General features: G+C 36.6%; 1 protein-coding gene across 1 annotated transcript in view; it reads right to left on the reverse strand.

The window, feature by feature from the left end:
- Positions 1–17,757, reverse strand: part of LOC116846245 (tyrosine-protein kinase transmembrane receptor Ror) — a 549,039-nt gene that overhangs the window by 99,405 nt on the left and 431,877 nt on the right. Inside the window, exon 2 of the mRNA XM_032819815.1 lies at positions 12,058–12,151. Coding sequence (XP_032675706.1) covers positions 12,058–12,151 — 94 coding nt within the window. The remainder of the gene's footprint in view (positions 1–12,057; positions 12,152–17,757) is intronic.

Below are 17,757 nucleotides of genomic sequence, written 5' to 3' on the forward strand. Positions count from 1 at the left end.
GGGGGGGGGGGGGGGGGGGAGGTGCAGCGCGAGATTAAAATTAAAGTCTTGGAAAACGCAGACGAATTCGACCAGCTTGTCTCTAAATATTCCTGTCGCGAAATCTCGAGTAATCCGCTTCTCTACAGAATATCTTTAAGCGGTTTTTATTGTATACATTTTTTATTTTATTGTATATAATTTCACTTTATTTTTATCATCCTTGAGAGAGAGAGAGAGAGAGAGAGAGAGAGAGAGAGAGAGAGAGAGAGAGAGAGACTCAAATTAATGAAATGGATTTTTCCTGAAGAATTTATCGTGTACGTGTTATGCATACACTGAGAGAAAAGACTGGTAACTATAACAAACTGGATTTAGTTACAGAAATTCGTTGGATCCTTAGTAACTAATACTAAATATGATAATAATTGCCAAATATTTAATAGATTGGGAGTATGACGTAATTGCATTCACAGTAACATCAATTAAATAATTTAGTAATAGTTATTTAATGTTAAATATTTCATATGAAATATATTACAGTTATGAACAGATATTTGATAATTGTTATGAAATTGTTATATCCCATGTAATAAAAAATTCAGTAGGTACGAGTTCTATTTTGTTACCAGTATAAGTATGTTTTGTTGCAGCACAACGAAAAATTCATTCATTTGCAGCTATTACATTGTTTCAATATCTATTATTACAGATGGTTGATTGAACCTACCAAAAATTTTGTAACTATTACAAAATCGCTTATTTTGCTCAACTATTCAATAAGTTTTATTTACCAAATATATTCTGGAAGCAAATAAATTTTACTTCTGTCAAATAAATAATTTATTTTACAGAACTAAATTAATTAATAAGTATTGCCATAGCTTTGGCCCGCTATATTTACGTCTACCATTTAGTAATAGTAACCAAATTTTGATAATATTTACTAAATTCTTCTCTCAGTGTAGAATTATGTGGCAGGTACATTATTTTTCCTTTCCATTATTATTCCAGTTTTTGATATTACTATACTTGGATATTTTTTCGAAAAACTAAAATCAAATTTTTCTTTTTTTTTTTAACAAAAGAACCATTTATTTTTTGTGCTCTGAATAGTTGTTTAGTCTATCGATTGATTGCTTCGGTATTGCTCGAGGGAATGGGAGGATAAGTGATCGTTTATCGTGATGTAGGGTGGATCATAATGACAGAAGGGACCTGTATGTACGTGTACGTGTGTGTACGCGTGTGATCGTGCACCGCTAGCCCTCAATTATTTAAATCACGTGCCTCGGGGGGCCAACGCGACTTAAGCTCACGCGTCAAAGCGCCATATTGCAAAAATATCGTAATTAAATATCGCAGGATTTCGAAGCGCGAGACGCGGCGGAGTGAGATGTAATCTGTGAGACCTTTGGAAGAGTCCGGAAGATTTATAGGGAAAACGCGTCGCGAGAGCGTTAACACTTCGTCGCACCGACGGCATTACGTCACCTTCCTTCGTTGGCCATTTCAAGCAGGAGACCTTCTCAGACGGAGATTAGGAGGTTGCAGGGTTTCTATAAATAATGCAACGTTTAACCTCCCCTCTTCCCCTCGCGCTCGACGGCGACCGGGATCCCGCACCCCCAATGCCGGAGACAACATTTTAAGTGGCGGAGCTTGTTTCTCGCTCGCTTGCCTGGAAAGTTGAACTTAATGCTAGGAGGAAACGTACGGATTGTCAGATGAAAATTTACGTAACGGACCGAGCCTCGCTTGTCGCGAGTTGTTCAGGAAACTTTTTAATATTTGTATCATCGTCCGCGCGATTTTATCAACTGGTCTCTGTCATCTGCGAATGTATTTAGAAGTACTTAAAGATTTTCCGGGAGGGAATGCGACAGATTGATGTATAGATATATGCTTAGTTAAAATCGATTGGAGGAGATCATATTTAATGCACAGTTTCATTGAACAATTCTACAGTCAAAATGTAAATGCGTTTGCTGAAGGTTAAGGATGTATTGTCCGTAATGTCCTTGCAAAAATCACTAAAAATTGGAAATACGCTAATATTTCCATATAAAAACGTATTTTTATTTTAACATCTCGCATCTTATAGTTTATTTACTTCATTTTATATTATTTTCAATTAAAAAATTTTTATGTCTAAGTCGCAATTGTAATTTTGCATACATCACATTTTGAATACTTAAAGCACATATATACAGAAATTAAGATTTTATTTTTATAAATATTCTTTCCCCTTCTTTTCTAAAGATAGCAATATGATGCATTTTTATAAGATGATTTAAAATACTTCCATGTAGTAGGATGACGTCAAATGACATATTATTGACATTAGAGACGTCATTAATGCGTCATTAAAACATTATTTGACGTCATTATGTTTACTAGACTTACATTTCAAAGTGGAATAACTTTTGATCCAGACTTTGAATTAATGTTAAAAAAATTGTTTGTGATTACTTTTAAATACAATATTTCCCATTTAAATTTTTTCTAAAATTTTTCATTATTTTTGAAAGAGAGAGGCAATACACCCGTAAGAGACATACTATGAAAAGTATTCGATATCTTGAGTATCTGCAAGCGATACAAGTATCCGAAAAAACAATCCTTGAATCGTTTTTGAGAGCAGTATATTAATAAACTAAATCTCTTTTAATATATATGAAGAATTACAATATATGACTCTTTTATGAACTTATTAGAAATAAATCGGAATTTTCGGAGCGTGGTCGAAGCATTCGACGTTCAACATGAAAATACAGTGAAAATATCTGCCGCCAGAGTTTATCCTGCAATTTCCTCCCGTATATCGTTCCGCTTTTTATGACTAATTTCATAAACGTCCGAGGAATAATCGCGGAGCAATTTATCGACGTCGAGTGTATTTTTGCGGTTTCCTATTACGTATTTGTTATTATTGAATAACGATCTCGATTACGGCATGATTCCATGTCGCATGAAGAGGTTTATGGTATCGCATATGGTAACGCTGGCGTCATTTTCAGGCTAATAACACGTTGTTTTGGCATTAACGATCTCCACGCTCATCGGAGAGCGATGCACGCTGTTACATTTACATTCAAATTAGGGGTAAACGATACCGCGTCGGCAATTATTATCGGTGATGTTGCAATTATACAAATTTCCACTGCTACTCATATTCGTACGCCAACAGACAAATCGATTAACACTTTTATTTCTTTCGCATATTACCGTGCACATTTGTACTTGTATGTTAATATTTATTTCGCATACACGTCTGTATCTCTATTTTCCCCGGGATTGGTAAATTTTTCTTTACGATATTATGCAGGATGTCCGGCAACTCGTTGATGAACTGCAGTTGAAACACATCAACCTGAGCAAAAGTTACTTATCATTTTTTAAACAACCACGTGAAATTTCGAGATATTAATAAGAAAAGATTGACGAACCAAAATTATGCGAGCACATTTAAATATAACTAGTTACAATCGTAGTCAGGAATATAGGAATAAATTGTGCAGCTGAAACACATCAATCTGAGCAAAAGTTACTTATCATTTTCTAATCAACCACGTGAAATTTCGAGATATTAATGAGAAAAGATTGACGAACCAAAATTATGCGAGCACAGTTTAAATATAACTAGTTACAATCGTAGTCAGGAATATAGGAATAAATTTCCAGTACGCATGTGTAAACGGCATAACCAGCAACAATATGGCGGCGCTATATACATATACCAGGTATGTAAATATGAAACCGGAATTTTTGTATAGAAAATACACGTTTATTGTATGAAAATGATAAAAAATATTTTATTCGAAGTATTGCCCATCGCTAGCTATACATTTTTCCCACTTGTCTGACAATTTGTGGATGCCACGCCAAAAAAATTGTTGCTCTTTTGAGGCAAACCAGTTATCGAGCCATTTTCGTACATTTTCGTAAGAAGTGAAGCGCTGCTTAGCAAGTGCGTGTCCCATCGATGCAAATAAATAGTAATCGGACGGAGCCAAGTCTGGTGAGTAAGCCGCATGCGAAAGTATTTCCCAACTAAACGCCTCAATCGTTTCCTTGACCAGTTTTGCTGTGTGTGATGGTGCATTATCATGAAGCAAAATCACTTTGTGTTGCCTTTTTTTATATTCTGGTCGTTTTTCACGCAAAGCTTGATTCAAATCGATCATTTGTTGTCGGTAGCGTTCAGTATTAATGGTTTGGTCAGGTTTTAGCAGATCATAATAGATCATACCCTTCTGATCCCATCAAACACAGAGCATTGTCTTCCGTCCATAGCGATTTGGCCTTGCAATCGATGTCGATGGTTCGCCTGGAGTTACCCATGATCTTTTACGCTTAGGATTCTCAAAATATATCCACTTTTCATCGCCAGTCACAATTCGATGGAGAAATGACTTTCTTTTGTACCTGGCGAGCAGCATTTCGCAAGTGGTTTTTCGGTTTTCCTGCTGTCTTTCATTCAGTTCATGTGGAACCCATTTTCCCATCTTCTGGATCTTTCCCATGGCTTTCAAACGTATGGAGACGGCTTCTCGTGTCACATTTAATTGATCCGCGAGTTGTTGTTGCGTTTGAGTGTCATCCTCATCCAACAATGCTTGCAATTCGCTGTCTTCAAACTTTTTCGGTGGTCTTCCACGTTCTTCGTTTCTCACGTCAAAATCGCCACTTTTGAATTTTTTAAACCACTCAAAGCACTGTGATTTACCAAGAGCATGCTCACCGTAAGCTTCGAGAAGTATTCGATGCGATTCTGCAGCAGTTTTCTTCAAATGGTAACAGAAAATCAATGCTGTCCGCAAATCGTAGTTTCCAGGCACAAAATTCGACATGTTCGACGCTATTATAAACTATGCTGTTGTATGAAACTTGTATTGTTGTGAGTTGAAAATCTTTGTCAGAGATGTCAACAAGGAAATGGCGCCAATGACGCGGTTTGACGGTAACTACATTGACAGCTAGGGCCATCTATGGGCAAATTCCGGTTTCATATTTACAGACCTGGTATACAAACATTCTGTGAGTACATTTAAATAAACAAGGAAAATTTAATAGACCAAGATCATGAAAAATAGTGTAAGATAATGAACTTATTTGTCTCTGAAGAGGTAAAAAATCAAATAAATATAGGCGGTAGTATATACATGAATACATACGTGCCGTTTTAACATGCAATGATGTTACAACTCTCACGCAAAAGAAGTTAGTTTCTCTGGTTTCTCGAAAGATTCTCATAAATAAGAAAATGTATTATTTGTGTAAATGTGTAATTATTAATAAATAAATAAATATTGTACATATAAATATTTATTCATATACGTCTTTGCTCTTGCCTATCGAAGATTTTATTTCAGAGAGTGCTGGTCACTTGAAATACATAAGTTTTGTGACCCTGATTAGAGTTCCATAATATAAATACATTCCAAACCATTTTGGCTAATTAGCTAATTAAATTACGTGATTCAATGCCATCTTATTTCCTATTATTGTGAACGAGTAAAAATTAATAATACAGTAAAATATATTTTCAGATAATATTTTGACATTACATTACATTAGTAAATTAAAATTATAAGCAAGCAGCTATTATTTATGTGAATTTTCATTCTATCTTATAACCTAATTTTGATTTTAATCTGTCACATTTTTTCTTTCAATATAGCCGAAGATTAGAACCCATTGACCAAGTCTGTCTTACATGAAGAAATAAAATGACAAGCTTTTCGATATATCGCATTTATCGATTCTCAATGCTCTTCTATTACAGGACTTTAATCCTGATGAGATTTTACAGAGTTTGGCCCGCAACATCGTACTTTCTGTTTCGCCAATCTTTTTTCATTAATATCTCGAAATTTTACGTGGTTACTGGAAGAATAATAGGAAATCTTTCACTCAGTTTTGCATGCACACTGCAATTCCGTAGTGAGTTTTTGTCGGACATCCTGTATAGAATCTCTTTTCGAATTTATTCAACGCTGTTTTTCTTTTTCTCGTAGACGTCGAGTCAAACTAAAAGTGACTTATATTTCAATCGAAGACTTTATTATCCAAATGTTCTGAAGCGCGCTTTGATCGCGTACGTGAAATTTTCTCCAAAATCGCGGCGTAATCGCGCGATTACGGGAACACCCAAGGCAGAGATCTATTCTTGCTTAACATCCCGTATAGAGATGCGGCTACTCGTAGGAGCTACCCGCAGCCAACCGGGCATCAATATTAATGGAGCTATGCTGCATTTAGGGTGGAATAATGTATAGCGATCGCATTGGAGAAGTGCACGTCGAGATAGTGTGCGATCGAGCGAGTGCGCGCGCACACATGCAAATACGAGCCCGCGCGGGCACACACAATGAGCGATGTGTGTGGTCGCGCTCGTTCTATCGGTATCACGACCATAATGTGTCACCACGATCGACTACGACGCGTAATTTCAATCGCGGCGAAACGCATTACCGTGTCATTACGCCGCGACGTAATGATGTAAGCTAATGTGCCGCGTGGTTATGTAAACGCGAAACTTCAGAGTAGGGGAGATACCGGGGGGCCAGATGTGCCTATCTTTTAGATGGTCTGTCCTTTTCAGCTGCACTGCTGAGTTGGTGTATTAAGTTAAAGTGAGACAACTATATGTTTTCTCACTCTTGCATCAGTTCTTATAACTTATTGCAGTGCAGCTGAAAAGAACAGACCAGGAATTTCGATGTTACAACTTTTCGGCCGAATAATTGTTGTGACGGACTGTACAAACATGATGCAGGCAACCTTCCTCTGTGTGTTAATGTCCGGCACGATCCTGTTAACCGTATATTTGGTTTTGTAATAATCAAAATACAAACATACGGCAATGTGGCCATGTTGTGTTGGTGCTGAGCGCAGTTGCCCGGCAGCGCAAGGTAAAGCAGGCCACATATAAAATATGTATCCTGATTAGTAGTTCGGGACCTGTGAGAGAGGTCTCCACAGCTCCCCTGCCGGCCCTTAATAATGGGTCAACTTTATCTCCGTCTATATTCTCGATTTCACTCATTTCACGAATGAAAATCACTCGTCTTTGGTTAAGTATCTGTGCAAATATCACGCGACAATCTATGATATTTTATATTATCTAATCCAAACTTATTACATTTAGAAGCATAATGAGATTATGCTATTATACACGGAAAGAATATTGTAGTAAAAATTACAACACAATTTTAATACTCCGGAAATAGATTGATATTATGATAAAAATTATAATAAGACATAGTAAAAGTGACCGTAAACATAGTAAAAATTACCATAAATGTAGTAAAATTATCTCATGTTTATAGTCCTTTTTAATATGTTTTATTATATTTTCATAATAATGTCTATTTGCTACCGGAGTACTAAAATTGTATAGTAATTTTTACAATATTTTCTGCAACAGTTTTAAAACATTAAGTTGCATTATTTCTTTTTATATATGTTTTTTGTATATATTTTTTTATATGTTTCAGAAGATTATCAAAGATTACTATACTTAAAAATATTATCATTAATATTTTAATAGAAAAAGGTAATAAAAAAAGGTAATCTTATTTTATAAGAAACATATTGCTAATAGATAATTATAGTGAATTAAATGTGCAAAAATACATCTTTATTTATTGCATGTTTTAAAAAGTCACTTTCAAAAACGTTTCAAAATTAATGATTGGGAAATAAACAAGTTTTGTAAAATGTCTTCCGTTTTGCTCCGAGTAGAAAGCATAATGAAGTTAAGTAATGTCTTTACGGTAATATCATTTAACTTTATTGTGCTTTTATTTTTAATTATTCTCTCACAATAAAACATGTTTTTTTATAGTGGACATTTCAAAGAATATTTTGATGCGGTATGAAAAGAGAGAGAGAGAAATAAAGAGAGAGAGGAGGGGTGGGAGGGAGAGAGAGAGAGGTTATCTATTTATTTTTACTATAATTAACGTTTATTTAAACATTATGGTTCCCTTATAATTAAATCTCGTATTTACGATATAAAATCGCGAGGGATTTAAAATTATGTTTGCGATACAAAATTGTGACACGATATATCGTATTCATTGAGATTCTTAAAAAAGATTGCATCGCGATATATAATTTCATAAATCGCGCATCGTTACGCGCGAGGCCGAATGTTGCGCGACATTAGACTCGCGTACAGCGACTTACCCGATAACAACGAAGTTATTAGTCGCGGTGGATTAACGGCGATAGCCGTGACTTCATTTATCTAAACGCTATTACAAATTGGTTGTATCAAATTTCCGTGTCCAGGTCGCTCGCGAATATAAAATGAAACTCCGGCTCGGAAAGCTCGGTTAATGCAATTAAATCGCGTTGCCGTGAATTTGTGACGATAGCTGTATAACTCGTGTGTATAAACTGCAGGTTTGCGCCGATTCAGTAGGTAACACAAACTCGGTGTTTTATTGTTTAATCGGGTAATGCGCTGTAATCGATTACACCCGCCGTTGCATTTTACGTGCCTCGCGCGTTTCACGCTCTTTATTATCACTTTGTGAGCGTTCCGCACATTTCACGGGGGCTTAAGTATTTCATTCGCGGCGGTAATTCATGGCGTGGGATAAGTAAAAATTCTGCGGTATTATAAGATTGCATATATAGCCGCATATAGATCCCCGGGATATACTTTTCTTGAGAGAGCACGGCTACGGGAGGAAGATATAAATTCCAACGGGACGGCCAAAGATATATACACGCTGCCTTGGAAGCAAGATGTCGCACGTTTTATGGTGTGTAATTTCAATAACGACGAGTGTATTATCATGTCGGAATATATACCGCGGTAAATCTGCCCTTCGCGTATCGATTCGCGCGTGACACCCGCGTAACCGAGAGTACGGTGGAGACTGGATCGTGCAAAATGACGACAGTAGAATTTATATAAGTCGGGGCGGATGTTTCTCCACTCCTCTCCCTTCTCTCTCTTTTTCTCTCTCTCTCTCTCTCTCTCTCTGTCTGTCTCGAGTGATCGTATCGACTGTCCTCTCACTGAAAACGAATATGTCGAGAGAAACGGAATACTTTTGATTCCCCGTCGACAGATATTAATTTTATTTCGATTAACAAATCGACTAAGAATTTTCGCGTTTCTCGTTTCACAACTTGCGAACTATCGGCACCTTGACATTTTAATTAAGAGAATGGGACTCGCAGACTCTTTACTTTCTGCTCGACGTCGATTTCGATATTCAATTTTTTTTTAACGCGCCGACGAAGTGATTTATTGCGACGGGACGTCGATATCGGATTCTTGAGGAGAGAAAATTGCGTGTCTCGCGCTACTTGCGAGACTTTTCCATTCGGCGCGAGGGATCTTCTTGACAGAGCGGAACGAAGAATTAAAAAGGATACATTAAATACGCATTCGAACTTTTTGATATCCGGCAAGGTGAAGCTCGGAACTATCCGATGACGTTTCAGGTAGCTCGCCTTCGACGAATTTGGAACTTTTCTCTCTCCTTTCTCTGGGACGTTGATTTCGATATTAAATTTTCCAGTGTAACGACAAAAACTGATTTATTGCGACGGGACGTCGATATCAACTCCTCGTCGAGAGAAAATCGCGCGGCGCGGAAATTGCGCGCGCGATTTTCCCCAACCAACGCGTTTGCGCGGAGGGACATTCCCGAAGATGGGAATTTTCGAATATATATATATTTTCATAGCTCGCCGTAAACTCACACCGTGGCGTCTATCGGAAGCGACTTCGCGTCCGGGCGAGCCGGAGAAAGCGCGGATATGAAATTTGGACTACGGAATTTCGATTGGCTCTATCGACGCGTCCTTTGCAAATTAGCTTAGCCGCGAGGAGGGGAAACGACAGGAATCGAGGTTGTCGGGGAGGGAAGCAGAGAATTCAAATTTAATCATGCGGCAGCCTTTGCAGTTCCACCCGGAGCTTGCCTACACGGGAAGTGGCATTATTAGCTTTCGAATCGAACCAATCAAGTCGCTTCCTTATTAAGCCCCGCGGGTTTCTGTTCTCTCTCTCTCTCTCTCTCTCTCTCTCTCTCTTTCTTGTTCCTTCCTTCATTTCTGTCCCGGTTTCCCGATAGGAACGAAACTGTGAGAAACGTCCTTCGTTCCTTACGTATTATTGTCCCTTCTTTCTCACGCGCTGTCATCATACCTGTCGTGTTCAATCGTCGACCAATTCGAGTCGAATTGCGATTAAAAGTGTCGAAGAAATTTCGACTTCTCCCTCGAGTCGTCGAAGAAATTTCGACTTCTCCATCGAGTCGTCGAAGAAGGACTTGTCTCGGAACAAACATCGCGTCAAGACTTGCGCGTGATGCTTCTTCATTGATTATCGTAAAGATTTTGAAACTTTTTATTTCAATTGTTCGTGTATATTTTTGCTTAATTTTTTGCGCGAAATGCGAGGGCGCCATGTTGAAGAATGTATGTTTGAAAATTCGCCTGAAAATAATAACTTCTTTAAATTGTAAGTTTACTGGAGAATCTGCCTTTGATTCCAAAAAAAGCTTTTTATCAAAAATTTCTTGAGGATATATAAAGTTATATATTGCGGTAATTATTCAACTTACTGATTAAACGACGCAAATTTAATCCCATCCTTCAAATAATATGAGCAAAAACTTTTTCTACAATAGTTGGAAGATGCGAAACAAATTAGTACGACGTACTTCGTTCCTAAATTTATAATATTTAGGCTCGGTTGTACCAATGTTATTTTGATTTTAAATGAGACTTAAATATATGTGTCTGTCTTTATTTATTTAGAAATAAAGATAAAGATAGATATATGTTTAAGTTTCTCGCTTAAAGCCAAAATAATATTGGTGCAACCAGGCCTTAAAGAAAAGCATTAAAATTATCAAACTTTAATTTGTTATATCTTCTAAACTAATGTCGTCCTCCACCTAGTCTTTTTTGCAAATTATTTCTAATTATCATACTTACAATATATATTAATTTCACCAACATAGGTAAGGTGTAACTTCTTATATATTAAGTGAAATTATTCGATAAGAAATTAACGAATATTTCCGATAAAAATCGATGAATTTTTGTATTCGATCAAGAAACATCTGATGAGAAATATCAGTTTATAATTTTTTGATCGGTTTATCTGATGAAATGCCATTATGACCGGAAGTATTTGATAAATTTAATCGGATATCCTGATTGGATATAAAAATTCATCGGTATTTTGATTGGAAATATCCGTTTGTTAATTTTTTATCGGATAATTTTTTTCAGTATGCGTACTTACTGGCGTTTCTTATAGCTGCACGGAAAAAAAGGTTTGGTTGAATTAACCAAATATCTGGTCGAATATGAACGATCCAGAGATTCCGATTGAAGTAACCCGAATTTTATTTAAGTTAACAAGACTTTTATTGACTTAAACAGAATTCGGGTTACTTCAATCGAAATTTTTAGATCGCTCATATTCGACTAGATATTTGGTTAATTCAACCAAACATTTTTTCCATGTGCTACTTGCTTTTTTTCACCAGCGTGCTTTTGCAAAGTAGATCCAGCTATTTAGTGTCGCGATTATTTTCCAATAGTCGAGCTATTCAAATCTTTTATACAGTTCGTAATCTTACAAAATTAACACACTTTCCGTTTGTCGTACGTGCTGAATACGTGAACGCTGACGATAATGTTAAACAGTCCTTATTTGCATTCTTCTAGAGTTACGGTATAAACCGATTATCGCGAGGGATACTTCGACACGGCTCGAAAGTAGCTCTCGTCTCGTCTCGCCTTTCGTTTCCACTAACGAAAGGTTCTCGCGAAGAAAAAGAGGAGAGGAGACGCGTGTGTGAAAGCATAACACGATTAAAGAGGGTTCTCTGGCTCGGCTTCCTCGTTTGTCTCGAGCAATTTCGCCCAGACGCAGGTAGGAAGTCCTCGGTCATCGCGGATGGACGATCGATGGCAATTTTAATTGCTAATTAAGCACGGCGCCAGTTAGACGGATATACGGTATAGTTGCGCGTTTAATCCCGCGATAAGACGATAAGACGATAGGGGTTGCATGTATATAACGCTCACCCGTTAGTGGTCGAGTCGAAAACGTCGTTGTAGTCCTCGTCCGTGCTATAGTCCTGCACATCGGTATCCACATCCTCGACGTCACCATTTCCGCCTGTGAACAAAATAGGATATTTTCATAATGTTATTTCATTCATCCTAAAGTACTTATTTTACGAGATTATGCGCTGCGTCGGTGCAGAAAACACGGAATTATTACTGCAACTTTCGTCATACTAAAGGAAGACATAATTCTACGTTATATTAAATTAATAATAAATTACGTTTTTCAAATGGAAATGTAATTTTACGTTATACCAAGCCGTCGATGAAGTGTGTTTAAATTACATAAGATCCAAAGAGCATGAAGAACGCTTTAAATATGAAGTATTATACTTTTTTTTATTTTTAAGAGTAAATTTTTAATAAAATTGAAAAGGAGGAAATTATACATTAAAATGAAAACAATTATTAAAGTGACTTAAATAAATATATAAACTTACAAAATATGAGGAAAATAACATTTAAATATATTAAATATTAAATAAATTATAATTAAATTAACGAAAAACGGAATATTATTAAGCAGCCCTATGCCGCTCACAAATTAGCTTTTATGCTTTTTTTAATGCAGCCTTCTGCTACATATAAAGCAACATTATGTTGCTGGATAGATTTATTAGATTTCGATTCTTTATTAGCGTTTGCGAGACGCCGCTTAAGTCTTATCGTCAGGTAATTTATATGACATTTAAAGGCCATGAAGTGTCGCGTAAGACATTCATACGCTTACCAAGACCGAATTGGTAACAGCGTCCGAAATAATCATCGGACTACTTAAAGTGATTGCAAATCACTACCTAAGCTTATCTTAGATTTTTTTTTGACTACTTACTCAATTCGAGGTTGGTCTAATTCCTTAAAAATGATGATTGCGTCAATTGTATGTTTGTCCTTTTGGAGCGTAAAAGGGAGAATGAAGAAAACGAAAGCAAAACGCGAAAGTATACGTTCAATTCATCGGGCTGTCAGCTGCCCGTACCGCAGTCCGCTCGAATCGAAAGCTGCGTTGTTCATTGTGCTCTTAAAATCATGTTGAACGAAAGATGTCGCGAATGATTAACGAGCGCTAGAGACCCTCTAATAAGAGTCTGGCCAACAGAAATCTGATTTTAGAGTGTTTTGATTGATCCGCCATTTTTTCTCTAATCTAAAAGGAGTAGCTTCAGCGCGAGCGCATTATTATGAATGATTAATATCACAAACACTGACGAAACATCGATTTGAATAATATTTCAATATTATTTGTGCAGATTTCATTTTGTTCAAACTACAATTAACTTGTTTTATGTTTTTATGAATAAATGTGTTCTTTATATGTAATGTACAATATAACGTGTAAATGATGAAAGAGAAGTGCGAAGTGACAATTTTACCATTCGATGATAAAGGAGAAAATAAATGAAATAAATCAAATTTTATTATTTGTTATATTTTATTGCACTATGCATCGCCATGGGTTTACATTGCTATCACGTGGTATTACTACGTCATTAGAGAAAAAATGACGGATCAATCACGGTATTTCAATCGAGGTATTGTAACAATGTATGTGTTGGCCAGACTCTTATTAAAGGGTCTCTAACGAGCGCTAGAAACCCTCAAACAGAAACTGGCCATTAGCCCGAAAAATGGCGGCGATGAATATGTGTGAGCTGGTGAGTGAGTACTTGATCTATTAAATGTGTGTGTGTATGTGTGTGTGTGTGTATCGATCTAGGGCTCGATTCTTGACGGTATGCGAATCAGATACGCATGTGAAAATGTACCAGGTCTGTAAATATGAAACTGGAATTTGCCCACAGATGGCCTTAGCTGTCAATATAGTTACCGTCAAACCGCGTCATTGGCGCCATTTCCTTATTGACATCTCTGACAAAGATTTTCAACTCACAACAATACAAGTTTCATACAACAGCATAGTTTGTAATAACGTTGAACATGTCGAATTTTGTGTCTGGAAACTACGATTGCGGACAGCATTGATTTTCTGTTACCATTTGAAGAAAACTGCTGCAGAATCGCTCGAAGCTTACGGTGAACATGCTCTTGGTAAATCATAGTGCTTTGAGTGGTTTAAAAAATTCAAAAGTGGCGATTTTGACGTGAGAAACGAAGAACGTGGAAGACCACCGAGAAAGTTTGAAGACAGCGAATTGCAAGCATTGTTGGATGAGGATGACACTCAAACGCAACAACAACTCGCGGATCAATTAAATGTGACACGAGAAGCCATCTCCATACGTTTGAGAGCGATGGGAAAGATCCAAAAGATGGGAAAATGGGTTCCACATGAACTTAATGAAAGACAGCAGGAAAACCGAAAAACCATTTGCGAAATGCTGCTCGCCAGGTACAAAAGAAAGTCATTTCTCCATCGAATTGTGACTGGCGATGAAAAGTGGATATATTTTGAGAATCCTAAGCGTAAAAGATCATGGGTAACTCCAGGCAAACTATCGACATCGACTGCAAGGCCAAATCGCTATGGACGGAAGACAATGCTCTGTGTTTGGTGGGATCAGAAGGATGTGATCTATTATGAGCTGCTAAAACCTGATCAAACCGTTAATACTGAACGCTACCGACAACAAATGATCGATTTGAATCAAGCTTTGCGTGAAAAACGACCAGAATATAAAAAAAGGCAACACAAAGTGATTTTGCTTCATGAGAATGCACCATCACACACAGCAAAACTGGTCAAGGAAACGATTGAAGCGTTTCCTTGGGAAATATTTTCGCATGCGGCTTACTCAGACTTGGCTCCGTCCGATTACTATTTATTTGCATCGATGGTATACGCACTTGCTAAGCAGCGCTTCACTTCTTACGAAAATGTACGAAAATGGCTCGATGACTGGTTTGCCTCAAAAGAGCAACAGTTTTTTTGGCGTGGCATCCACAAATTGTCAGACAGGTGGGAAAAATGTATAGCTAGCGATGGGCAATACTTCGAATAAAATATTTTTTATCATTTTCATACAATAAACGTGTATTTTCTATACAAAAATTCCGGTTTCATATTTACATACCTGGTATAGTTCACATTATGTATACTATAGATTTTCGCATGTGTATTTCATTCGCACACCGTCAAGAATCGTGTCCTTGCAACATCAATTGTATGACATAAATAACATGATATTTTATCATTTTAATCACGAAATTTAACATCATATAACGTAAAATGAACAATTAACAACTATTACACTTGTACATATTTATGTACCTTTAAATAAAACTTATAATAACAATACAAGTAATCTCTATTTATTAAAACTATCTAGTACATATATATTTTTTTTAACTAATTATTTATTATATTATCTGAATATCTCAGGAGTTTTTTATTTCTTTCAACATTATATAACATGCGATTATTATTGATTATATGTAATATTTTCAAGAACTTACATTATATATTTTAAAGGATATATATGTATACATCTTTATTTATTATCATTATTTTAGCGATAAACTATACGTTCGCAAAGTGCGACAATATTTCAATTCATATTTTATGCCTGTTCGTGCTTGGTGAGCACAACTCCGTATTGGTACCGCCATTTTTCGGGCCATCATCCCGTGTGCCAATCACATGGAGATCCAATGGCTAGTCTCTGTTTGAAGATTTCTAACGAGCGCGTGAGATAATAGATTCAAATGGCCTTGCTTTCCCTTTGACATTCGAGTCGGAAAGACATGCGGCTAAGAAATGATATTTGACTTCAAAACATAAGTATTTGATGTATTTGACGTTAACAAAGAAAGATATAAATATTTTGATGTTAACAAAGAAAGATATAAATATTATGACGTTAACAAAGAAAGATATAAAGACAGAAATATTTTGAAGTATGACAAACATAAAAACTGAATTCTACTAAGCAATGTTTTCAACAAAGTGGAAATATCAATATAAATGTTTTGTATGGATTTAAGAATAATTAAGAATAATTTACTGATAAAAGAAAGAAATATTTAAAAGCTTCATTTAATTTGTGATAATTTCTCTTCATTGCTTTTAGAGAGAAAGAGTTCCGCTTTTATTAATTTTGTTCCCCCGGCTTTCATAAAATTACTTATACAATAATTCGTTTTACCCACGAATTATTGAAAGCATTTTTATATTAAAATATGTTCATGACAAAAGGTAATAAAAGCGGTACTGAAATGAATATTGATGTTAATGCTAATAAATTATTATCTTCAATTATATACGTTTCCGCACAGCGAGCCAGACCTGTGTCATTGGATGTGACAATTTAAATCGGTGATAAAAGAGAAACGCGCCTTCTCTCACGGCACGCTATAAAATCTCTTAATTATGAGAGTCGCAATCAGAGAATCGCAGCCATTCAGTGCGAAGTCCGGAATTTTCCTATACCGATAAAAGCGGCAATTAGCGTTCTTTCACGCGAGGTTTTGCGGTTTCTTGCCAAGTACGCCGTACGAAGTGAACCGTTACGGATTCAATATTGATGTTAAATTGAGAATGGATCCGCGCGCCGAAGGATTAAATTAATCCCCGCACACTCTTCTGTGCGCGCGCGCTCGATTTGACCTTAATCGAACTTTCATACTTAATTTTCAACTCTCCCGAGATCAGATTTCAGCCCAGCGGGACGCGGATACTTTATGAAGTATCAGAAAGTGCGGCGAAAGTGCTTTTTACTCGCGAACGTTCCCACGCGATCGCGCGCCGGCCACGAATTTTACGTCGATCTCGGAAAACTCGCGAGGGTAACTGCACCGACCCGGTTTTCCCGACATTCCGTCGATTAAATTACAACCAGTACAACGGACATATTTGCCCGAAGTCGAGCGGTAATCCCCGTGCACACACAGTCATAACTTGCGCCTTCCGCTTCCCTAACCGATAATATATTTAGGTAGACAGTGCCGTCAACAAACGCGATACACGCGTCGGTCGCCGGTTCCGCGAGATTAATTTGTGAATCGTGATTAAGACCGATACGTCGGGTTGTTAGCGCGGTAATGAATAATCCGCCGGCGAAAGCTTTAATATCAAATCTCACGCCGGGGACATGTAAGGCGCACGCGACGTTGCTCATCGCGTTGCAAATGAAGAGCCGACACAGAAGGCGCCGCACTTGTGACTGCCGTATTTACAGAAAATTATATTAGCATTGTAAAAGCCCGCGCAAACGTGTCCGCCGGTGCGACGGAAACGCGTGTATATATATATATATATATATATATATATATATATATATATATATATATAAGGGAAATATTTCTCCTTCGTTCTTCCTATCCTATACTGTAAAAACTGATGTGTTAAATTTAACACATTTCATGTGTCCCAAATCATCCACTCTCATTTATGTGTAAATTTAACACAAAACAAATGTGTTAAAAAGTAACACGCATAATATGGAAAAAATTAACACAAGAATTTAATATTTTAATACCGTCAGGAGTCACAAGTTGTGTTAAATTGACATATTTAATATGTCAGACATAGATTATGTCAATTTAACATTTTCATTTCATCAAAACCATAAATTTATACTTCTCTCCAATGTTAAACTAACGTTTTATTTTAATTAATTTAACATTATACATATGTCAATTTAACACAAACTGTGATTTCTGACGGTATTCAAGTGTTAAATTCTTGTGTTAATTTTTTAC

The sequence above is a fragment of the Odontomachus brunneus genome, unplaced genomic scaffold, assembly GCF_010583005.1.
Source record: "Odontomachus brunneus isolate Ranch 3 - 2012 unplaced genomic scaffold, Obru_v1 Obru_scaffold_062, whole genome shotgun sequence".
Classification (NCBI taxonomy): domain Eukaryota; kingdom Metazoa; phylum Arthropoda; class Insecta; order Hymenoptera; family Formicidae; genus Odontomachus; species Odontomachus brunneus.